We start from the raw sequence: 25987 nt of genomic DNA on the forward strand, positions 1-25987 counted from the left end.
TGGTTAGATCTCCTTGCAGTCCAAGGGACTCTCAAGATTCTTCTCCAACACCACAGTTCAAAAGCGTCAATTCTTTAGTGCTCAGCTTTCTTAATGGTCCAACTCTGGCATCCATATATGACTACTGGAAAAACCATAGCTTTGACCATACATACCTTTGTGGGCAAAGTAAAAGGGTATCTTTTATTGGTGGGATCCAACATTCTCCTGTCGATCACTTTTCAGCAGTTAGTTGCAATTTTGGAGTTCTCGCAGGAAAAGATGAGCATACATCCTTCTACAGCATCTTGACAGATGTGAATAGTTCATATCAGTTCAGTTCAGTTGCTCAGTCATGTCCGACTCTTTGCGACCCCATGAATCGCAGCACGCCAGGCCTCCCTGTCCATCACCAACTCCCGGAGTTCACTCAGATTCATGTCCATTGAGTCCGTGATGCCATCTCATCCTCGGTCGTCCCCTTCTCCTCCTGCCCCCAATCCCTCCCAGCATCAAAGCCTGGGGCAATTATAATGCATTAGAATTAGAATTAGAATGCTGTCATACAGGCTCATGATAGTCACCCACTAAAGAGATTTTTATTTCCAATATGCTTTCTCATATGTTCTGATTCTAGTGGTCTAGTTTCATGGTCTGTCCCCTAGATAGGAGGAACTTAGATGAGGTGAAGCTGGTTCTGAATATTAGGAAGGACTCCAGCTAATCATTTTACTTTCCTCTTATGGCCATAATTTCCTGTTTGACGATGCTGAAGGTGACAGTTTTCCTTAGTGATCTCCACTTCCTGTCCCAGTCTCATTGCCTGTAATCTCCAGTAGGCATTTCCAAAGTAACACACCCTAATGGAACTGTGGTTCCTGTTCTATGCTAGAGTCTCAGGGATAAGGCTAACCGGCTTCGCTTGACTGCGCGAGGCAGTGTGAAACTTACGTTAGGCTTGCAATAGGCTGCCTTAACTGAGTCTCCAGAATCCCTCCAAACTGGAGTGGAGGAATCCGTTTACCTTTTCAGGCAAACAGACTCTTGGTTCTTCATACACGTTTCCTCACTCTTAAGGAGATACGCAACCATGCTTCAGGTTTTCCATTGTATTATTCTTATTGTAGCAACAACTGATGAGCCATGGAAAATTTTAACCGTGCCTGCCCAAATGCCGGGATGAACCACTGACTACTTGGTACAGTAGAAAGATTTGGGAAGTCCGAGTGCTAAGTGTACCTCTGCCGATAATTCAGGGCTGACTTTGGGCACGGAATGTAAGCTCTTGGCTCCTCATTTTCCCTATCAGTAGAATAAGGAGGGACCACCCAGGCTCTGAAAGTTGAAGCAATCAAGGGAAAAGTAGGAACAGGGCCAGCTGGCAAATAAGAGGAGTATAGAATTAATGTCATTTTTATATTGCAGCTGACTCAGCATATTTCAAAAATGTAGACTTGAGCCAAAGAACATACATTTGGTATTAACCAAACTGCCAAAGAAGTTATGTAAAGCCTCTTTATTGGGCTTGAAAAAGGAGAGACATTCTTCTCTCTATCCTGATTTGGGTTGGCATGAAATCAATACTGAGTCTCCTTTGGTCTTGGATTCTGTCCTCTAACAAGCAAAGCCCATTTCTTCACAAGTAGGTGGTTCTGCGATGTGTCTGCCTAGGCTGATGTGGGATGGAACAGTAAGTAAAATGAAAAAGTCTCCACTCATCTCTGGGTGAAAACAGAGGTCATCTCTGGGCATGGAGGACTTCGCAGTGTGATATATGTTTCCAAAGGGAAATGCTTGCAAATGCAGATGCTGATCCAAGTTCTGACTTCATGACTGGTGCCAGCCTTTGCCCTGGCACCTTTGTTGAGACAAAGGGGAGAGCCAAGAAGTGAAATGATATTTTCCTTCCCTCATCATTACTCAGCAAGCATCACCAGCTTGCTTAGTTATAAAAAAAATCAGGTGTCAAGAGAAGCTGCAATGCAGTTTCTCATCCAAAAATGCATTCTCCCTCATGGTCAAGAGATCCACTGTGTTCTAATATTGTTTTTGAGATGGATGGTCTTGTGGGTTAATTTTTTCCACTCTAACTCTACTCTGTAACTTGCTTCACAATATTGTCTGAATTCTATGGGGACAATCGTTCTTAAACTGTAGTATGTAGAAGCACCTGAGGAGCTTGCTAAAATGATAGGTCTCCTGACTTTAATCCCTAGTTCAGTGGGGTTGAGGAATCTGCATTTTTATTTTTATCTATTTTTTTAACTTTTTATTTTGTATTGGTAATAGCTGATTAACAATGTTGTGATAGTTTCACGTGGGCAGCAAAGGCACTCAGCCACACATATACATGTATACCTTCTTCCCCAGACTCCCCTCCCATCCCAGCTGTCACATAACATTGAGCAGAATTCCCTGTGCCTTTGGTAGGACCTTGTTGTCATAGTCACTAAATGTGTCTGACTCTTTTGAGACCTCATGGACTGTAACCCACCAGGCTCCTCTGTCCATGGGATTTCCCAGGCAAGAATACTGGAGTGGGTCACCAATTCCTTCTCCAAGGGATCTTCCTAACTCAGGAATGGACCCTGAGTCTCCTGCATTGCAGGTGGATTCTTTACCACTGAGCCACCTGGGAGGCAGGACTTTATACGTTATCCATTTAAAATATAGCAGTGTGTACATGTCCATCCCAAACTATCCCTTTCCCCCATCCTTCCCCGCTGGGAATCATAAGTTGGTTACTTTAAGGAAAATAAGTCTGTGAGTCATTTGTGTCATTTCTCTTTAGATTCCACATGCAAGTGATGTCATACGTTATTTCTCTTTCTCTGTCTGACTTCTTTCACTTAATATGATAATCTCCAGGTCCATTCATGATGCTGCAAATGACATTATTTCATTCTTTCTAATGGCCGAGTAATATTGTGTATCTGTACCACGTCTTTAACCATTCATCTGTTGATTGACATGGGTTGTTTCCCTGTCCCACCTATTGTAAATAGCGCTGCAACGAACACTGGGGTGCATGGAGGAATCTGCATTTTTAATACATGACTTGGGGGATTCTGTTAAAGGGGATCAGCAGCACTATCCTGAGGATCACCATCTGGGTACCATGCCCAGCTAGCAATATTTTACCACACACAATGTATAAGCCTTTACAAGCCAAGTCCTAGTTGTGGCTTTGAAATAGCTCTTGAGCCCACCTAAATAAATTATTGCCCAACTTGCAGCAGTCATTGCTGGGCTTATAATAATTTCTGATTTAGGCAAATGACCCAGGAAGTACATGAACTCGGGGGTCAGAAAGGCCTGGGTGTAGATATTTGAGCCTCCACTTACTGTTCTTTGAGCAGGCTGCTCAGCTTCTCTGAGGCTCGGTTTCCTCATCTGTCAAATGGTAACAGTATTACCCACCTTACTGAGAGAGGGGTGGTGAGGATGGAATAAAATGACTTATGTGTAAGCACCTTGCCAACAGGGGAGCCTGGCACTTAGAGACAGATGCTAAATAAATATTATTTTCCTCCATTAGTACTGGAAGCAAGAATTTGAAACAAACACATGGAAAACATTGCATAAAGCTGACAGTGTTATGGGAAACTCTTTTTTAATGCCCAGATCGATCGATTTTTGGCCTTATTGCACATCACTTTAGAAGTCAGTGGTTGTTTAGAGATCTTGGAAGCCTGTCCCTTCTTAATTCCTTCAGGCAGTACTGACTTCTGTTGTGAATATAGGTTTCCAAGAGAGATCCCAGCAGGCCGATAGGGAAATGCAGGAGTATCATGATGTTGCCACCTTTGCCAAACACTTCAGGGTCCAGTGCAGAAAATTCAGACCAGGTGTTGAACCTGAAACTACAGCTGCTCCTAGTCTTAGTCTCACAAGAAGAACCTTGTTCCTGCGAAGCTAGCTAGTAATGGACTATTTGGACTGTCTTGCTCAAGCTCTTTCCAGGCGGAATGTGAACGTTACAGTGGTCCGAGAAAAACAATGAACTATTATACTTGGCGTGTTACAGAGAGCTCCTTGCTGGGAGGTGATTTCGAAGTTCAATTTCAGCAATACCTGCCCACACCCCCCTCTCTCACCACGTCCAACCCGGTTTTACTGTTTGAAAAAAAAAATGACCTTTGTTCTTTGTGCTGGTTGATTAATTTTAGGCTCACTGTTCTTATCCCCTATCACACTCATGTCGGTACTTATGCAATACGTTTTTATATATTGCATGATTTCTCCTTCTGAGGACCCAAATCAGAAAAGGAATTTAATAGCAAAAAATGCCTCTCTGCATTCTCTGGCTGAACAAACTGCAAGTTCAGTGAAGACCCTTGGGTAGCATCAAGTCACAGGTGGCCTCTTGCTGTCTTCTCTCTTGGTCCTTTGTCAGGGGAGCCTGTAATCCTATCCTGGGGTGGGGCAGTCACAATAACTTCCATTCTCTGAAGGCTACACTCTGCAAACTGAAAGAATAACCCCTGTAAACCCCATCATATGATTGTAGAGCCTGGAAAGAGCCTCAGATCCAATCCCCCTTATTTTACAGGAAAGGAGTCTGAGGTTCAGAAACATCCACATAGTTTTTAATTGATTTTTTCTTTAATGACTACCTGCAGTGTGTATACCGGGAACCGTGCACATGATATGTACTAAGTCGCTTTAGTTATGTTCAACTCTTTGTGACCCCGTGGACTTTAGGTCACCAGGCTCCTCTGTCCATGAGATTTTTCAGGCAAGAATACTGGAGTGGGTTGCCACTTCCTTCTCCAGCACGCACAATGGGAGGCTCATAATAGACCTCCAACAGGTTCAATGAGCTGCCAAATGAAGATGAGGAATGACTGTCTGGTAGACGAGGAACTAGCCAGCGCCTGCTAAGAAGGAAATAAATGTTGGCTGAGCCCCTTTAGTGCACGAGTGCTCTGCTATGTTCTGAGGAGCTGGGGGAAGGGAAGAGGAGTCCCAGTGGGGAGAAACAATATATGAACTTTATTAATAACTAGTCCTCATTCTCAGGGAACTTACAGTCTGCAGTGAACTCCTGGCTGAAAGGCATTTTCTAAATCAAGATAGGCACATATCACACCATATTGAACCAAGCAAGATTATGTACTTAATGACTCAAAAATTTAATACATAGTCCTCGAGATGTTTGGGAAGAAGAGAGAAGAGTGCTGGCTCCCAGAGAAATAAGCACAGTATTTTCCCCAACAGTGGACTGTTACACAACTCTCTTTTTGCTTTGTGTATCCCCATGATTATGACATGATGACAGGGGCTCCATTGGTGCTTATTGAATCAATATGTGGCTCATTTGATACTAAAATTATGGGCATATTTATGCCCACCTACAATGACTCCTTTTATAGGAGTGCTTTCTACTCACATGGATCTTTCCCTGTTTTTCTTTCAGTGGCCCACCCTCAAGACCCTCACCACCCGTCAGAGAAGCCTGTCATTCACTGCCATAAATGTGGAGAGCCGTGCAAAGGAGAAGTGCTTCGGGTCCAGACCAAGCATTTCCACATCAAATGTTTCACCTGCAAAGGTAAGGCTCCTCTGGCTTCCTGGCAATGTGGCATGTCACGGTCAAAGCTTGTCTTGGAGGCAGCCCCATCTCCCTAACTCCATACCAGTTGATAATTGAATGTGCTCCCAAGTCCTGAAGTTATTCGCCTTCTCTAATTCAGGAATAGATTGAAGTTAAGGGGAATACTGAGCTTCCCCAGCCCCAAGACCAGGGGTACACAGGCCTTTGGGTGTTCACTGAGATTCCTCATCCTGAGAGGGAAGACTAACTGTGAAAGAGCAATGCAATGAAGTTTTGTGTTTTGTGCTTTATAGTTCTTTAAAAAAAAATGGGGAAAAAAATTTAATATTATTGAAGTACATTTGATTGCCTGGAAAAATCCCATGGACAGGGGAGCCTGGCAGACTACAGTCCAGGGGGTTGCAAAAGAATTCGACATGACTTCGTGACTGAGACACACACATGACACGGCATGTTGCTGTTGTTTAGTTGCTAAGTTGTGTCTGACTCTTTGCGACTCCATGGACTGCAGCAGGCCAGGTCTCTGTCCTTCACCATATCCCAAAGTCTGCTCACAGTCATGTCCATTGAATTGGTGATGCTATCCAGCCATCTCATCCTCTGTCACCCCCTTCTCCTCCTGCCTTCAATCTTTCCCAGCATCAGTGTCTTTTCCAATGAGGCAGTTCTTTGCATCAGGGGGCCAAAGTATTGGAGTTTCAGCTTCACATCAGTCCTTCCAATGAATATTCAGGACTGATTTCTTCTAGAATTGACTGGTTTGATCTCCTTGCTGTCCGAGGAGCTCTCAAGGATCCCTTTCAGACATGACATAGTTGATTTACAATGTGATGTTAATATCTGCTGTACAGCTAAATGATTCAGTTTTATCTTATTTGTCATATTCTTTTCCATTCCGGTTTATCACAGGATATTGAGTATAGTTCCCTCTGCTATACGGTAGGACCCCTTTATTTATCTGTCCTTTATGTTTCTTTTCAACTGTGATGAGGACTCCGACTTTAAAGTAGCCAGGTCCCAAAGCCCTTGAATGGGACCAGAGGTGACTTTCCACAATTAGAAAGAAAGCCCTAAGATACAAATGCCTGTGGAAATAAAAAAAAGAGATGGACTCTTTTGGATTTTGAAAGAGGACGAAGAAAGAGGACACTGAACATCTTACAGGAGAGCTAGATAAGTATGAAGGTGGAAAAGGGTTGCAGTGGAGGAATTAGAGTTCACAGCACAAACCAGTAAACTGTCCAGGACTTCATATGTTTAGCTGTAGCAAGATCAGGATTGGTGAGCAGGAGTTTTGTTGGTGAATGTCTGTTACTTCCTAAGATGTCTGGCATCTTGGAATCTAATGGTCCAAGAGTTATATATCCAATTTGTAAATGTTAATGGAATACATACTCCATGTGTCAAGGAACTCGTGGGGGTATTTGAAGAGATACATACTGGCTCAGATGGTAAAGAATCTACCTGCAATGCAGGAGACCTGGGTTCAGTCCTTGGGTCAGGAAGATCCTCTGGAGTAGGAAATGGCAACCCACTCAGGTATTCTTGCCTGGAAAGTCCCAGGGACAGAGGAGCCTGGTGGGTTACAGTCCATGGGGTCTCAAAGAGTCAAACATGACTGAGCAACTGAGCACATTCACACAGGATACTGAATAATAAATGCTGTGATGGAGAGAAATACAGGGTGTAGACTGGAGGCAGGCAGATAGATCCAGAAAGGGGGTGGATATAATGGTAGTCCAGGTGGAAATAATGTAAGGAACATAGAACCAAGCGCGGTAGGGACTCGGGGACAGATTTAAGAGACATTAAACCAGCTTAACCTTAACCTTACCTTAACCGAAGACATTTAACCTTAACCCAGTTAAAGTTGCTAGGATTTTATGACTGATTGAACGTGAGGAATGAAGAAAGATCCAAAGTTCCAGCTGGACTGCCTGGGTAAACATAAGGTTGCCACCAAATAAGAAAATATAGGAGCACTAGATAGGCTATTGGGCTTCCCTGGTGGCTCAGAGGTTAAAGCGTCTGCCTGGAATGCGGGAGACCCGGGTTCAATCCCTGGGTTGGGAAGATCCCCTGGAGAAGGAAATAGCAACCCACTCCAGTACCCTTGCCTGGAGAATTCCATGGAGGGAAGAGCCGGGTAGGCTACAGTCCATGGGGTCGCAAAGAGTCGGACACGACTGAGCAAATTCACTTCACTTCACTTCAGATAGGCTATTATGGGGGGTGGGGAAGGAGTTCAGTTTAGATAACACATTGAGGCTGAGCATACGTGATCCATACAACGTCTCGTAGGCTTAGCACTCAAGAGATACTGGTCTGTGCTGGGAAGAAGGATTGAAAGTGTTTGGCTTCCAGATAATGGCTAAAGCTATATGATTGTGTGCGGAATTCCCCTGGGAAAGGACAGGAACTGAATAATAACAAAGCCAGCATCTGAAGGAAGTAGAAACTGATTTCCATTTGTAACCTTGGAAAATGTACCCATCTGGTAATGAGATGAGAAAAGTGGTTTAATTACTGGGTGGATTCTATAATTAAAAGAAAAGGAGATCCCCAAAGCTTCTGCTATTTAAAGAATTTATAATAACTCGGTGGAGATAGAAAATGGCTGCAGGCTTCTGATGGAGCTGTTTTTTTGTCTCTAGTACTCAGCAGCTTTGTTTTTCACTCTTGCCTATTAGCAGCAACCATTCCACTAACTTAAAGGAGGTTTTTTTTTTTTTTTTAAAGCTATATGTTCATTCAGATGTTGTTTCAGTGATATGACCATTTTTTAATGTACCACCTTGTCTATATCATGATTGTAACACATACTCTATAAGAGAATAAGAAATTATTTAAGTAGTAAAAATTTGATCTTTAATAATTATGTATTTAATATTCAATAATTGATATATTTAAGTTAATTATGATTATATGGTTTATCTTACTGATACATTATATTGTTCATTATAGTTATTGTTGTCTACCTTGAGCATTTTTTTCAGGATAATGCCTTAGATCCATGTTTCTATCAGAATGTCCTAGAGCATTTAGAAAAGACCAGGGACCAGAGGATTGAGAAGGGCTGCCTAGCCAAATATTCTGTTTTCATTAAGCCTTTCCTGGACTATCCTGTATAAGATGTCAGCTTCTCTAGATATCACATCTCTTTCCACTGGATCTTTTTTCCTTAACATATATTATTATTTAGCGTATTTTATTCATGTGTCTCCCTCCTCCACGAGAGAGTAAGCTCCCCTTGAGGGCAGGGATTTTTGTCTGTCTTGTTTATCACTGTGTACCTGGTACCTAAGACAATGCCTGATGCATTAGGTGCTCAATAAGGTGAAAGATGACTGCACAAACGAGTGAACGGTAGCCATGTATTTCTTTGGAACGTGAATATTTGTAAGTGCTTCTAATGGCATAGCTAGCCACCAAGATTTATCAAGTGCTTACTATGAGATATACCCTCACATGCTTACTAGACAGCAACATTATCGCTGAAAAGAGTGTAAATTGATTACTGTCATTGATTACAGAGTGAGGTGTCTCTGCCTGGCAGATGGAACAGATAAGAGAACCTGTGCTAAAGGCTACTGTCAGGCAGCACTTGGGTGACATATCACTGCTGTTTAGACCCTTATGCCAGTTTAGATCCTTAGCTTTCACTTAACCCGCTAGATATAACCCACTGCATGTGGGTTATTTGGGGTTCAGGTGGACATTGATAAAGCTCTAGTAAAATGGAGACAGTTTCTTATATTCCCTAAGTGCTGAGCTCCGGCTTTTAACATCTATTTAGAGACTCTGACTCATTTGGAAATTGAGTAGAAGGCAGAATAAACAGGATGCAAGAAAATGAGTCTGATACAAACGTACTCCCTTCTCACAGCAAATGAGAAACCACTTTGATGTCATCTTTTGCTGATAAAAGAATAATCCTGTATAGCTTATCTTTTGAATTTTGTGCCATGTTAAAGTGTTACCTAGTTAAATAAATATACTTTATATTTTTAAAAAAATATTTAAGATTTTGAATTCCAAAGTGAAATAGGATAAGGACTCAGAAATTCTTCAAAATATGCTGCTTCGCAGTTTTGACTTTTGTTGGGAGATGATTATCCATGGGTTTCTCATTAGTGTGGGCACTTTTTGTTCTGCATTATCTTTCAAGGATGTTTGTATAGTGAATATTCTCAAAAGACAGAGACAGCATTTCCCTCCGGACTAGAGGATGGATTTGTTTGCTGTCTGGTATAATAAAGATAATATCTGCCTCTGGAACAAAGGTTGGGTTGATTTGTTCACAGCTCATTATGAAAGACTGGGGTTTTCTAGCTTTAGGGTCCTTTTGTTGTTGTTTAGTTGCTCAGTCAGCACACCAGACTTCCCCGTCCTTCCCTATCTCCCAGAGTTTGCTTAAGCTCATGTCCATCGAGTCAATGATGCCATCCAACCATCTCACCCTCTGTCACCCTCTTTTCCTCATGCCCTCAGTCTTCCCCATCATCAGGATCATTTCCAATGAGTCAACTCTTCGAATCAAGTGGCCAAGTATTGGAGCTTCAGCATTAGGCCATCCAATGAATATTCAGGACTGATTTCCTTTAGGATGGACTTTTTGCATCTCTTTGAAGTCCAAGGGACTCTTCAAGAATCTTCTCCAGCACCACAGTTCAAAAGCATCAATTCTTCAGCACTCAGCCTTCTTTATAGTCCAACTCTCACATCCATACATGGCTATTGGAAAAAACATAGCTTTGACTAGACGGACCTTTGTCAGCAAAATAATGTCTCTGCTTTTTAATATGCTGCCTAGGTTTGTCCTAGCTTTTCTTCCAAGTTGCAACTGTCTTTTAATTTCATGGCTGCAATCACCATCCACAGTGATTTTGGAGCCCCCCAAAGTAAAGTCAGCAGTGGCCACAGGACTGGAAAAGGTCAGTTTTCATTCCCCCAAAGAAAGGCAATGCCAAAGAATGCTCAAACTACCGCACAATTGTACTCATCTCACATGCTAGTAAAGTAATGCTCAAAATTCTTCAAGCCAGACTTCAGCAATACGTGAACTGTGAACTTCCTGATGTTCAAGCTGATTTTAGAAAAGGCAGAGGAACAAGAGATCAAATTGCCAACATCCACTAGATCATGGAAAAAGCAAGAGAGTTCCAGAAGAACATCTATTTCTGCTTTATTGACTAGGCCAAAGCCTTTGACTGTGTGGATCACAATACACTGTGGAAAATTCTTCAAGAGATGGGAATACCAGACCACCTGACCTGCCTCTTGAGAAATCTGTATGCAGGTCAGGAAGCAACAGTTAGAACTGGACATGGAACAACAGACTGGTTCCAAATAGGAAAAGGAGTACGTCAAGGCTGTGTATTGTCACCCTGCTTATTTATCTTATATGCAGAGTACATCATGAGAAACGCTGGACTGGAAGAAACACAAGCTAGAATCAAGATTGCCAAGAGAAATATCAATAACCTCAGATATGCAGATGACACCACCCTTACGGCAGAAAGTGAAGAGGAACTAAAAAGCCTCTTGATGAAAGTGAAAGTGGAGAGTGAAAAAGTTGGCTTAAAGCTCAACATTCAGAAAATGAAGATCATGGCATCTGGTCCCATCACTTCATGGGAAATACATGGGGAAACAGTGGAAACAGTGTCAGACTTTATTTTTTGGGGCTCCAAAATCACTGCAGATGGTGACTGCAGCCATGAAATTAAAAGACACTTACTCCTTGGAAGAAAAGTTACGACCAACCTAGATAGCATATTCAAAGGCAGAGATTACTTTGCCGACTAAGGTCCGTCTAGTCAAGGCTATGGTTTTTCCAGTAGTCATGTATGGATGTGAGAGTTGGACTGTGAAGAAGGCTGAGTGCTGAAGATTTGATGCTTTTGAAGTGTGGTGTTGGAGAAGACTCTTGAGAGTCCCTTGGACTGCAAGGAGATCCAACCAGTCCATTCTGAAGGAGATTAGCCCTGGGATTTCTTTGGAAGGAATGATGCTAAAGCTGAAACTCCAGTACTTTGGCCACCTCATGCGAAGAGTTGACTCATTGGAAAAGACTCTGATGCTGGGAGGGATTGTGGGCAGGAGGAGAAGGGGACGACAGAGGATGAGATGGCTGGATGGCATCACTGACTCGATGGACGTGAGTCTGAGTGAACTCCGGGAGTTGGTGATGGACAGGGAGGCCTGGCATGCTGCAATTCATGGGGTCACAAAGAGTCAGACACGACTGAGCAACTGAACTGAACTGAAAGTAAAGTCTGTCACTATTTGCATTGTTTCCGCATCCATTTGCCATGAAGTGATAGGACGAGATGCCATGATCTTACTTTTCTGAATGCTGAGTTTTAAGCCAACTTTTTCACTCTCCTCTTTCACTTTCATCATAAGGCTCTTTAGTTCCTCTTTCCTTTCTGTCCCTCTCACCACCACAAAGGTGGTTTCATCTACATATCTGAGGTTGTTGATATTTCTCTCAGGGCAATCTTGATTCCAGCTTGTGTTTTGTCCACTCCAGTGTTTCTCATGATGTACTCTGCATATAATTTAAATAAGCAGGGTGACAATATACAGCCTTGATATACTCCTTTCCCTATTTGGAACTAGTTTGTTGTTTCATATACAGTTTTAGCTGCTGTTTCTTGACCTGCATACAGGTTTCTCAGGAGGCAGATGAGGTGGTCTGGTATTCCCATCTCTTTAAGAATTTTCCACAGTTTGTTGTGATCCACACAGTGAAAGGCTTTAGCGTAGTCAGGTTCCTTGGTGGGACACGAACCCACTGCACGTGGAGCATCCTGGTGAGCTGCTTCTCTTGCCTCTGAGCAATGTGGCATGGTCCTGAAGAATGCATAACAAATATGCAGCTCATGTTGCCTGCCCTGAGTCAAAAAGTCTTTTGCTCTGACCCAGGAGTTTCATGTCTTCTGCCAGCGTCCATGAAACCAGGGCAGGCTAACTTGCCAGCTTGCAGGTAAAATCTCAAATTCTTTATAGTTCTTGAGAATTCTGAGTTTCATGTCCATGAAAGGTTTTTTAAAAATATGTTTAAAAAAATTTTATTTTTGTCTTCCTTGGGTCTTGGTTGCTAGGTGTGTGCTCTTTCTCTAATTGGGACTAGTGGGGGCTACTCTCTGGTTGTGGCCCTAGGGCTTCTCACTGAGGTGGCTTCTCTTTTTGTGGCTTGAGGGCTCTAGAGCTTGGACTCAGTAGCTCTGGCACACGGGCTTAGTTGCTCCGTGGCATGCAGGATCCTTCCAGACCGGGTATTGAACCTGTGTCCCCTGCTTGATGGGCAGATTCTCAACCATTAGACCACCAGGGAAGTCCAATGATAGCTTGTATTTTGAGAAAGGGGATGCTGAATTTCACCTAGCTTAATGAAGGAAGAGCACATCTTCTAAGAAAAATGATTTATTTAGCAAAGCTTATGGGAATATTTATATCATAGAGGAGGGGAGAAAACTGAAATGTTCCTCAAACATTTTTAAAGCAAGCATTGAACCTATCCTATTGCTGGTTCTTTTCACATCCTGACCCTCAAACCTTGAAGTGCCACATGCTCAGACCTCATCTGTGTGTCTGCTTTCTAGTGATTTCATCCAGTCTCACGGTTTAGAAGTACCATCTGTGCCCTGAAAATGGCCAGCTCCAAAGTTCTGCCCTGTGGTTCAAACTGGTGTCTTCCAAAGCCTTCTCAGCATCTCCGGTTGGCCTCTCAAACCTAACCAGTAATGGATTATTTGGTTACTAGCACCATCCCCATTCCTTCTCCAGTCTTTTTGTTTTAGCCGTTGTCAAGACCTTCCTCCCAGTTGCGTGCATGCTAAGTTGCTTCAGTCCTGTCCAATTCTTTGTGACTTTATGGACTGTAGCCTGCCAGGCTACATGGGGATTCTCCAGGCAAGAATACTGGAGTAGGTTGCCATGCCCTCGTCCAGGGGATCTTCCCAGTTGCTTAGGCTGAGAACTTCAGAGTTATTTTGACTTCTGTTTTTCTTTCACATGGCACAAATATTCCACCAACAAATCCCTTCAGCCCTATCTTCATAGTATATAAAAAATCTGGCCATTTACACCATCCCAAAGATAATGCTCCTGCTCCAAGCTGCCACCACATCTTGCCTGGATTAATAATGGTGTCAGGCCTCCTGGCATCTGCCTTTACCCCTGCTGCAGATTGTTCTTAATGCAGTAGCCAAGGTGATCTTTAAAAATAAAGCCAGATCCTGTCACCTTTTCCAAAGAATTCCTTCATCTTTCAGAATGAAGTCCAAAAACCTTAATGTGACCTCCAAAGCCCCTCCCCATCGTTACTCCTTGTCCTCATCTCCCACCACTTTCTCTCTGGCTCCCTCTGCTGAGTGACCCTGGCCTGCTTGATCATTCTTAAACCGAGCATTGAACAGCCTCCGGACCTTTCCACTTACTGTTTCTTTTGCTTGAGGAGCTTTTTATCTAGGTATGTGCCTGGTGTCCTCCTCCACTTACATGGGATCTCTTCTCAAATGTCGCTTATCATTGAGATCATCTTTGGCACTATCTGTCATGTATAGATGTGTGTATGTATATCTGTGTGTTTACGTATGTATATATTTATATACAGTTTAAGTTATATAGTGTTTATTTGTTGCCTGTCTCCCTCTGCTAGGCACCAACAGGGTTTGTATAGCAGCCTTTAGAAAAAAACCTAGCTTACATTAAGCACTCAATAATAATTGTTGAAAGAGTGAATGAAATGTTTATCATTGATTGATACTAATTACAGATTATTATTTCCAAATTATTAAATCTGGGTTACCCAGACTTGACTTCAATCAATGTCTTTTTAAGTGTGGGAAGGAGAAAATTATTTTTGGTTCTCAGGCACAGCATTTCTCTCATACAGTGAAGAACTATTCTTTCTTCATTCCTTTTTTCAACCTTCTAATTTCATGAGGCGGAAGATCTTTATAACAAAGAGAGAATAGCTGTCAGCCCCAGGGCCTTGTTCAGGAAATGATATCAAAGCTCAAATTGAATTGCATTATTTAATTATTTACTTCTATAGATACTTTATATAGAGGGGAAGTGGCCCTGGAAGTTTTGATTTATGGTTTTTGCCTTTGAAAATAATTATAGTTATTAAGAGAGAGCTGATTTTTTTTAAAAAGGCATGGGCTTATCTGGTGGCTCAGTGGTTAAGAATCAGATGCCAATGCAGGAGATGCAGGTTCTATGCCTGAGTCAGGAAGATCCCCTGGAAAAGGAAATGGCAACCCACTCCAGTATTCTTGCCTGGGGAATCTCATGGACAGAAAGGGCCTGGCAGGCTACAATCTATGGGGTTGAGCAACCAAACAACAATTGCCATCATCACCTAAATCCTTCTGGAACATTGTTTTATCACAAGAGTCGGACATGACTTAGTGACTAAATAACAACAAAGGAAACAAAATAGATAGTTCAAAAACTACGACCAAAAAAAAAAAAAATAGTGAAGGTGGTAACATGAGTGAAATTGGAAAAGTTTGGGAAACACTGATTCTGGCAGTGGGCTTGGATTGCATCTGAAGTGATAGGGCTGTTTTTAGTGTGGTCTTGGGACTCAAATGTTATACCATATTATAATCATGCCATTTACTGAATAAGAAAAACTTGTTCAGTCACTAAGTCATGTCCAACTCTTTGCGACCTCATAGACTGCAGCACGCCAGGCTTCTCTGTCCTTTGCGATCTCCTGGAGTTTGCTCAAATTCATGTCCATTGAGTTGATGATGCTATCTAACCATCTCATCCTGTCACTCCCTTCTTCTTTTGCCTTCAAGAAGAAAAACTGCACTTAGGTAAATATAGTTCAGCTTTTAAACTTCTATGGTGAGATTTGCCTGCCACTAATTAGATTCAATTAGTAAATTTTGGTTGCAGTTTGAAAAGTATCCTGTAAGAATTGACTCTACCTTGGTCATTTCTTTTTCTTTGATTTAATCTGAGAGGGAATTTGATAGTTTCTAGAAAGGTACTGGGCTTCCTTGGTGGCTCAGACAGTAAAGAATCTGCCTGCAATGCAAGAGACCTGAGTTCAATCTCTGAGTTGAGAAGATCCCCTGGAGGATAGCATGGCAACCCAGTCCAGTATTCTTGCCTGGAGATCCCCATGGACAGAGGAGCTTCTCGGGCTACAGTCCTTGGGGTCTCAAAGAGTCAGACATAACTGAGCGACTAACCACACACACCAAAGTGGTATTATCTACTGAGTGAAAGCTAGAGGGAAAAAGTAGGATTCCTTTTGGAATTCTTCTTTGGTTGATAAGATCAACCAATTCCCAAATGAGATAAGTACCCTGAAACCTTCTAATCCACCTTAAACCCAGGCAGAGAGATTTGAGTCATCTTTCTTCATGATGGAAGTGACATTTGTGAGGTGACATTCTGGCATTGGCATTCAAATTTGTCCTTAGCCTTTCCCTGTAGGTCCCCACTGGGTTCCCATCATCTGCCTCGAATAGCCCGTGCAGGGCAACTGAGTGGGTCCTACTTTCCCTCCAGGAAAGAGTGTTTACAGTGGACCTAAGAGCCAGTAATTGCTTTTCTGCTGTGCCTGGAAGCTTCTAAAACTTGGAGATTCTCTTTATTCATTGAACCTTTAGTGAGAAGTAGGGAGAATCTCCTGTGATGTATTAATTATCAGGAGATATGTGTATAGTATGCAGCTACCTGGAGAGGCATTAAACTTATAAAAGCATTTAGGGCAGAGTTGATTAAGTGTGGTCCAAGAAGCACCTACCAGAGTAGCTCTGATGCAGGTGAATGATTCCGTTTCCTGGTCTCACCCCAGTCTCCCTGATCAGCATGTTGGTGATCAGGGTCTAGCATTTTCAACCAGCTCACCAAATTTGACAACCACTGCTCTGTTGCACATGGGCTTGGAATTGGGGGTGTGATGATGGGCGGGGGCAGGAGTATATTAGTAGCCTGTTGGGAACCATCCAGATAAGGATTCTTTGGTCATGGTCCTTCACAGCTGATGAAGTTCCCAGGAATTGGGCTTTTCTTTAGAGCAGCTTCATTAAATATAGAATTTAGGTAGGAAGTGCTCCACTAAAAAGTAGATATAAAATTTTATGTTCTCAACATACCTGACTAGTAATATGGAGATGGAAAAAGTCATGATATTGAGATATGTCTTAGAAATTCTGAATGGGGCAAAAGAAGCAAGGGTCTAGAATTCTCTGTTGCACAGTTTGTCAGCATCCACAAGTGCAAAGCAGAAGACTGAAGTCAAATGGTTATGAATGATGAAAACCCTGGCTAACCTATAGGGTGTACTATAAATTCTGAGGATAAATGGTAACATTTGTTTATTCAACAAATATTTGCGGGGGGCGTGCCGCAAAAAAGAGAGAGGCCGTGGAACTTCCCTCGGCAAGGCCGAGGGGTCCCCAGGAGAGGTGAGCCTGCTGGACAGCCCCCCAGCGAGCGAGAGACAATCAGACGCAACAGGGGTTCTGTCTGAGCAGTTCCGCTTTATTGTCATAAGCTCTTGGTTTATAAAGGCAAGCAGGGGGGGTTTTGCGAGGGACTTTCCATAGTTCTACCAATCAAGTTAAAGGTCAGATTACCACGCGCTTACATCATGACAGGGGTCTATGGTGATCACGTGTTGTCCACGAGCACGGAAATCAAGAGGGCCAATCAAAAATTTTGACAAACACTACAGACCACGCCTTCCCTCCTTCCTGCAGGCACCATCTTAGCTTCTAACCGCAATGCGTGTGTTTTCTTTAAGCCCAAGCTTAGCATGTTACTCTTATGCCCATAGAGGTTTCTCCACTTGGGGCCCCACAAATATTTTTTTTCAAGTGCCATGGTGCTCAAGAATAAGTCATACACAATCAAGCTATATGTATAAGTTAGAGATGATCTCTGCCTTCATAGAGATATATCATAGACTGTTTGCTTGTGTTCCCCCCAAATTCATATTTTGAAACCTAATCCCTAATGGTATTAGGAAGTATGGGCTTTGGGAGGTGATATTAAAGGACTAGATCTGATAGAGTGCCTGATTAACTATGGATGGAGGTTCGTGACATTGTACAGGAGACAGGGATCAAGACAATCCCCATGGAAAAGAAATGCAAAAAAGCAAAATGGCTGTCTGAGGAGGCCTTACAAATAGCTGTGAAAAGAAGAGAAGCAAAAGCAAAGGAGAAAAGGAAAGATATAAGCATATGAATGCAGAGTTCCAAAGAATAGCAAGGAGAGATAAGAAAGCCTTCCTCCGTGATCAATGCAAAGAAATAGAGGAAAACAACAGAATGGGAAAGACTAGAGATCTCTTCAAGAAAATCAGAGATACCAAGGGAACATTTCATGCAAAGATGAGCTTGATAAAGGACAGAAATGGTATGGACCTAACAGAAGCAGAAGATATTAAGAGGAGGTGGCAAGAATAAACAGAACGGTACAAAAAAGATCTTCACGACCCAGATAATCACGATGGTGTGATCACTCACCTAGAGCCAGACATCCTGGAATGTGAAGTCAAGTGGGCCTTAGAAAGCATCACTATGAACAAAGCTAGTGGAGGTGATGGAATTCTAGTTGAGCTATTTCAAATGCTGAAAGATGATGCTGTGAAAGTGCTGCACTCAACAGGCCAGCAAACTTGGAAAACTCAGCAGTGGCCACAGGACTGGAAAAGGTCAGTTTTCATCCCAATTCCAAAGAAAGGCAATGCCAAAGAATGCTCAAACTACCACACAATTGCTCTTATCTCACATGCTAGTAAAATAATGCTCAGAATTCTCCAAGCCAGGCTTCAGCAACACGTGAACCGTGAATTTCAGATGTTCAAGCTGGTTTTAGAAAAGGCAGAGGAACAAGAGATCAAATTGCCAACATCCACTAGATCATGGAAAAAGCAAGAGAGTTCCAGAAAAACATCTATTTCTGCTTTATTGACTATGCCAAAGCCTTTGACTGTGTGGATCACATTAAACTGTGGAAAATTCTTCAAGAGATGGGAATACCAGACCACCTGACCTGCCTCTTCAGAAACCTATATGCAGGTCAGGAAGCAATAGTTAGAACTGGACATGGAACAACAGACTGGTTCCAAATAGGAAAAGGAGTACGTCAAGGCTGTATATTGTCACCCTGCTTATTTAACTTCTATGCAGAGTACATCATGAGAAACGCTGGACTGGAAGAAGCACAAGCTGGAATCGAGATTGCCGGGAGAAATATCAATAACCTCAGATATGCAGATGACACCACCCTTATGGCAGAGAGTGAAGAGGAACTAAAAAGCCTCTTGATGAAAGTGAAAGAGGAGAGTGAAAAAGTTGGCTTAAAGCTCAACATTCAGAAAACGAAGATCATGGCATTTGGTCCCATCACTTCATGGCAAATAGATGGGGAAACAGTGGAAACAGTGTCAGACTTTATTTTTTTGGGCTCCAAAATCACTGCAGATGGTGACTGTAGCCATGAAATTAAAAGACGCCAACTCCTTGGAAGGCAAGTTATGACCAACCTAGATAGCATATTGAAAATCAGAGATATTACTTTGCCAACAATGGTCCATCTAGTCAAGGCTATGGTTTTTCCAGTAGTCATGTATGGATGTGAGAGTTAGACTGTGAAGAAAGCTGAGCGCTGAAGAATTGATGCTTTTGAACTGTGGTGTTGGAGAAGACTCTTGAAAATCCCTTGGACTGGAAGAAGATCCAACCAGTCCATTCTGAAGGAGACCAGTACTGGGTGTTCATTGGAAGGACTGATGCTAAAGTTGAAACTCCAATACTTTGGCCACCTCATGCGAAGAGTTGACTCATTGGAAAAGATTCTGATGCTGGGAGGGATTGTGGGCAGGAGGAGAAGGGGACGACAGAGAATGAAATGGCTGGATGGCATTACTGACTCGATGGACATGAGTTTGAGTGACTCTGGGAGTTGGTGATGGACAGGGAGGCCTGGCGTGCTGTGATTCATGGGGTCGCAAAGAGTCGGACATGACTGAATGACTGAAGCAAACTGATGTCATGAGGGTGGAGGCCTTGTGAATGGGGTTAGTGTCTTTTTAAGAGACCCCAAAATCTCCCTCATCCCTTGTGCCACGAGAACCCAGTGAGAAGACTGCTGTCTGAACCAAGAAGCAGGCTCTCACCAGACACTGAATCAGCTGGCAACTTCACCTTAGACTTCACAATCTCTAGAGCTGTGAAAAATAAATTTCTATTGTTTATAAACCACCCAGTCTGTGGCATTTTGTTACAGCAGCCTGAAGGCATTAAGACAGGATATTAATCAGACACTGAAATAATCATAAAACTATGACTTACCAACTGTCATTGGTGTAATACAGAGAAAATAAAAAGATCCGCCCCAGTGAAAATAAGCTTGTAACAGAAGGAGCTATCAGTGTGTTTGTGGTGGGGAGATGGACAGGTGGTCAGGAAATGATTCCCTACCCCACCTCCACCTCTCTGGGAAGGGAGGGCAGCTCAAACTTCTCTTCTAGTCTGTAAAGGATGAAAATATAATAACTGCTTAATTTCTCCTTGTACGAAAAGTCAACTAAATCGACTTCATTATTCCTAAGAGCAGATTTGAATTCTTTTCTTACTAAAAGTCACTTAATGTTTTTGCATAAATCAACCTGGGAATATAGACGATTGATGACCTTCAAATGTTTACCATGTGAAATGTTGATAGAGCATCTGTCATCTCTCCATTCACCATGGTGGGCTGTGGAGGCTGGAAAGATATGTGTTTATAACGTGGTATCTACCCCTGAAGAGCATGTGGTCTGCTGGCAAGCATGTGCTTACAGGAGGAGCCATGGCTAGTAACAGGACAGGTGTAGGTGAGTGGTCCAGAGCACAGGTGCAGCGAGTCTGAGGCTGTAGAGAACACGTAGAGCTGAATGGCCTGGGGATGTTACCAAGAAGGGGGCAAGGTATGATAAAGCACAGATGCTCAATAAAAACATCATAAATCTTCCCAGGACTGAAAAGAGTATGCTAGTTTTGGTCAGGGGTCGGGGCTGCCTTATTCAAAGTGGTAGAGACAGGGATGTAGCTGGAGTTGACACTGGCCTTCATTTGGGCAAGCAAGTTTCCTGCCAGAAATGAGTGGAGCGGTAACATTCCTATTGTCATTTGAAAGATGGCATTTTAAACATTGATTAGAGTAACTTTATTTCATTTCAAAAATGGAATTAGTGTTATATGTTATTTATAGCCACATAGTTTTAGGAAGATTTCTGAACATTGGATAATGTCTGTGGAAGTTTAAAAAAATCAGATCATGTGAGCTCGTCTCTCCAAATAGCATTGGCAGAAATCCTTGTACAGAATTATGTCTTAATAGAGACTGTTGCCACTTTGCAATGTGAGTCTTAACCGTGTGTTAGACTGTAATAGTTAGAGGGTGTCAAAAATGCTATCTTTTGATAGCTTCTAAAAATGCATTATCCTCCATAACGTTCAATCCATGAAGGTAGCCCATGAACATCAAAATTATTTTTCATGTTTATCTAAAACTATTAGAAAATTCAGGTTACAGCTTCTACTTATGCCAATGAATTACAATGTACCTTTCAAGAATTAAAGATTGGGTTCAGTGAAAGGGCTTGGGAAAAAGCATGCCAGTTTTGTCATCCTAGGGTTTATAGAATGTTTACCAGAGCAGGATCATTCTACATAGAATATGTGTATTTATAAAATGCAAAGATTTTGTGGAGTAAAATGAATGAAAATTGAGGGGTGGGTGAGTTGAATATACAGATTAAGAGTTTTCTGTGTTTAGTTTTTTTTTAAAGTAAAATTGGATTATATAATGTGTATGCTATAAGAACTAACTCTTTATGTTTATATCTTATTTCCAAAATGGAACTTTAGGTGTTGGTAAAATAATAAATTTGATGCTTTTTTTCATTGCACTGTAATCCCTGTGATTTGATGTAGGTGTACAGGTCAGGAAAGTCACATTATCACCTTGTCTATATTCAAAAGGATAAGTCCCCTTCTGTCCTGAATGGGAAAGCCATTTATTCTACCATAAATAGCTTCCCTGGTGGCTCAAACAGTAAAAAACAAAACAAAACAAAACAAAAACAAATAAAACACAAAACTGCCTGCAATGCAGGAGATCCAGTTTCGATGTCTGGGTCGGGAAGATACCCTGGAGAAGAGCATGGCAACCCACTCCAGTATTCTTGCCTGGGGAACTCTGTGGACAGAGGAGCCTGGCAGGCTACAGTCCATGGGGTCGCAAAGAGTCAGACATGCAAAGAGCAACTAATATCTCACCTCACCTGCCATAAATATTTTTAATCATAGATGTAAGATAGTGTCTTTCAGGAGCTTGTTCTCATTTGTAATCACCTCTATAGTGATAGCTATAAGCTTATCTAACCTACATCTCTTGATACATGTAAAGCAAACGTTCCCCATTTCTCCTTTAGATGGAAAAGAGCTGATTATTGATTTCCTTAAAATAACTGCCATACAATTAAAGGCCATTATTACCCTGCCCTGTTTTTCTTTGATATAATCCCAATTCCATCTACTTTTTTCCCCACTCAAATGTTCTCTCTTAGAGACAGGATTACTCTTGTTGCTACCCTGTAATCTCATTCTAGTTTCCTGTCATGCACCTCAAATCATGGAGCGCTTAACCAGTTGCAGTCTTATTCTCTGTGATCAAGACCTTTTTGGTTATTACTGAGCACAAAGCAGAGCATAGTCTGACCCTACACTTGCGAATTAAAATGATCTCTAGAGTTGTTGAGTTGTAGTCAATTTCAATTGTGAAGGAGAGTCTCAGGAGACTGAAGAAGTTGAGAGAGGGTGGAGTTGCTACCTTGGCACCACTATCTTGATGCCAACTAGGTACTTTTAGAAGCAAAGGCAGGATTACTGGCTCTCTTTACTCTGTGCCAGAACAACTTGGCTCCACCCACACAGTCCGGATGCCAGCCTGGTTTAAAGCGGTATGAATAGGTGGAAAGGGACAGTAATAAGTTTTCATCTCTCTAAGTATCGTGATAAGAAGTGGGTTTTGCCTTCAATAAGTTTGCAATTGAGATAAGGAGAAAATCCTGGTGGCAGTATAAAGTAACACAGATTAAGAATCAAATGTTAATCATTGTTCAGAGCCTTGAGAAAGCAGAGCTAGACAGGACTGGAAGAAGCCAGCAGCTTCATCACAAGGTAGAACCTGAGTGGGACCAGGGAGGCTGGTTGGGGTTGTCAAGGGCATTGGCAGGAGGTGGGAGGAGGTGTCTATCAGGCATGGGGGATGGGAGGGTCAGTTTGGCTGGAATAAAGCACTGATGGTCAGGAAGAGTCAGATGAATGTTTGGTAGATGCCAGAACCTTCAATGCAAGATCAAAGTGTTTGCAGAGTGAAGAAGGAGGGTGTTTACCATGTTAATTTAGAGGATGTGAGCAGGATAGATTGAGTGGGAAAAGCCAGATGCTAATTACTTATTGTGGTTGCTGGTAAAAATAGCAATGCATTCTTACCTTTTTCTATTTCCTAGAGGGTCAGCTTATAGACACACAGAACTCTCACTGAGGCTGTGTCCTTGGGGTCTGGGAGCTTGTAAAAGGCAAAGATTCATGACCCAACTTTTTCTGGGGACTGAAACAGGGAAAGGGAAAGGACAGAATATACCTGAAAATTTACCTGTGGGCCCAGAATTCCAATGGGTGGCTTACTTGAGGTAGTTTTACCTGGGATAAGCAAGGCCCTATTAAATCTGGCCAGCCTTTCATTTCTTCCTTGTGTACATTTTCAGCATTTATACATGGTACTTCCTGCTTATTAAGTAATCTATGCTATCAGAGAAGACTCTGATACTTGTTCTGTGTTACGGACCCAAACAAAAACATAATACATTGAGTGAGAGGTATTATTCTGGATGATATCTTTGTTACTTGAGCTGGTTATAATTAATGTCATTTGCACATGAATTTCTATGACAAGCATTAAAAATAAACTTACTATGTAGTTGAAGATTTTATTAATAAAAGAGGGTCCTATTGATTCCTTTTCAATCAAATCTCTTTTGTTATTATTGTAAATTCAAGCTCTGAATTAATACCACACCTCAAATGCCTGACCTTGGGGTCTCATTTTGTCATTTAGTTGGACTCCTAACTCTCTTTTTTCCCAGGAAAATCATAGATTTTGAGGCACATTTAGAAATGAGTGTGAAAAGCTCTTTAAATATGTTTTGAGGCTTAGTATTTGCTTCCAGGATGATGCATTAGCTAATAGTTATTTTTGGTGGAAGCTGCCCCCTCTTATTATTGTTTATGAGTCTCTGTTCAGCTATTTTGAGCTCTGGGCTACAGCATGTCATACTTTGGAGCTACAGTGCATGGTACTTTCAAACACACTGCTCTGGATTTCAGGGCAAAGTCTGATTCAGTGAGACCCCACACTCTAAGGTAGCATTGGAGGTGGCTTGAGAGGATGCTATGTCAAAGTCTGCCTTTGGATTTTCTATGACGAAAGGGTTTGAGGAGATGAATAGAATAACATCTTAGGTGAAATAATCTTTTTTAAAATTTAGCTTGAGTAGAAGATGGAGGAAGAGTATGGTGCAAATCCACCCATGAGGAGTTTGAGAATTCTGTACCCTGTGTCTATCCCACCCCCCTGCTCCTGCACAGGGCAGGCTAGGAGGAGGCAGTGCTGGCCCAGGGGAGGCAGAGCAGGGTTTTCACCTGCCAAGTAGAACTTCTAGAGCACAGAGCCCTTTTAGGTTGTGGAGAAAGGGAACCTCTGTACACTGTTGATGGGAATGTAAATTGTGTGACTACTATGGAAAATAATATGGAGATTCCTCAAAAAATTAACAGTAGGTCTACCATACAATCCAGTAATCCTATTCCTGGGTATTTATCTGAAGAAACCAACACATTAATTAGAAAAGATACATGAACTCATAACTGAATTACTTTGCTGTATAGCAATAATTAACACAATGTTGTAAATCAACTATACTTAAATTAAAAAAAGAAAAGATACATGTACCCCTCTCATTGCAGCAGCACTTACGGTAGCCAAGATATAGAAGTAACCTAAGTGCCCATTAATAGATAAATGGATACGGAAGGTGTGGTACATAGATGTACAGTGGAATATTACTTGGCCATAAAAAGACTGAAATCTTGCCATTTGCGACAGTGTGGATGGACTTTGAGAGCATTATGCTAAGCCAGCATTATGTCAGCATTATGCTGACTTATTTAAAATAAGTCAGAGAAAATAAATATTGTATGACTCCACTTTTACATGGAATCTAAAAACAAAACAAATGAACAAATAGCAGATAACAAAACAGAAACAGTCATAAATAGATACAGAGAACAAACAGGTGGTTGCTAGTGGGGAGGGTTGAAGGGGAGAAGATAAATAGGTAAAGGAGACTGAGTTACAAACTTTCAGTTGCAAAATAAATGAGTCACCAGCATGAAATGTACAGTGTGGGGAATATAGTCAAAAATTATGTAATATGTTTGTGTGGTGACAGATTGTAACTAGACTTATTGTGATGATTGTTTTGAAATGTATAGAAATATCGAATCACAGTGTTGTGTACCTACCAGGAACTAAGATAGTGTTGTAAGTCTGTTGTGCTTCAGAAACAAACACATTCATAGAGAAAGAGATGAGGTTTGTGGTTACCAGAGGGGAGGGGAGGGGTGGGGGGGAATTGGACGAAGGCACTCGAAAGGTACAGCGTCTCAGATATAAGACAAATATTAGTGATGCAATGTACGTGCGTGCATGCATGCTCAGTTACTAAGTCATGTCCAACTCTGTGTGACCCCATGGAATATAGCCCACCAAGCTCCTCTGTCCATGGGGTTTCCCAGGCAAGAATGCTGGAGTGGGTTGCCATTTCCTTCTCCAGGGGATCTTCCTGATCCAGGGATCAAACCCACATCTCCTGCATTAGCAGGTGGATCTTTACAGCTGAATAACAAGGGAAGCCCAGTGATGTAATATAACATGATAAATATAATCAACATGGCAGTGTGTTGTATATGAAAGTTGTTAAAAGAGTAAAGAGTTCTCATCGCAAGAAAAAAATGTCTTTCTTTAGTTTTATATCTATATAAGATATAGGATGTTCACTAAACTTATTGTGATAGACATTTCATGATGTATGTCAGTCAAATCACTATGCTGTACACCTTAAACTTATATGGGGGAGTGTGTGAATTGTATCAATAAAACTGAAAGAAAAATTGAAAAAAAGATAATGTAAAAAATAAGAAAGAAGAGAGAGAGAGAGAGGGAAGGGGGGAGGAAGGAAGGCAGGGGCAGAAAGCACATGGTCCTTAATCCCTGAAATGAGTGGGTGAAACCCAGGTCCTGCTCTGCAGGGCCTCCACTTCCCTGGGGCAGATTCAGAAGAGCTGTGATGAG

The 25987-nt window shown here is 41.9% G+C and overlaps 1 protein-coding gene across 8 annotated transcripts in view; it reads left to right on the forward strand.

Annotated features, from left to right (window-relative positions):
* ABLIM1 (actin binding LIM protein 1) overlaps positions 1 to 25987 on the forward strand; it is a 334182-nt gene that overhangs the window by 168200 nt on the left and 139995 nt on the right. For all 8 annotated transcript variants that reach the window (XM_018041203.1, XM_013975228.2, XM_013975225.2 and 5 more), the window contains exon 2: positions 5399 to 5533. In XM_018041203.1, the coding sequence (XP_017896692.1) occupies positions 5399 to 5533 (135 nt within the window). The remainder of the gene's footprint in view (positions 1 to 5398; positions 5534 to 25987) is intronic.

This window comes from Capra hircus, chromosome 26, assembly GCF_001704415.2.
Source record: "Capra hircus breed San Clemente chromosome 26, ASM170441v1, whole genome shotgun sequence".
In the NCBI taxonomy this organism is placed as follows: domain Eukaryota; kingdom Metazoa; phylum Chordata; class Mammalia; order Artiodactyla; family Bovidae; genus Capra; species Capra hircus.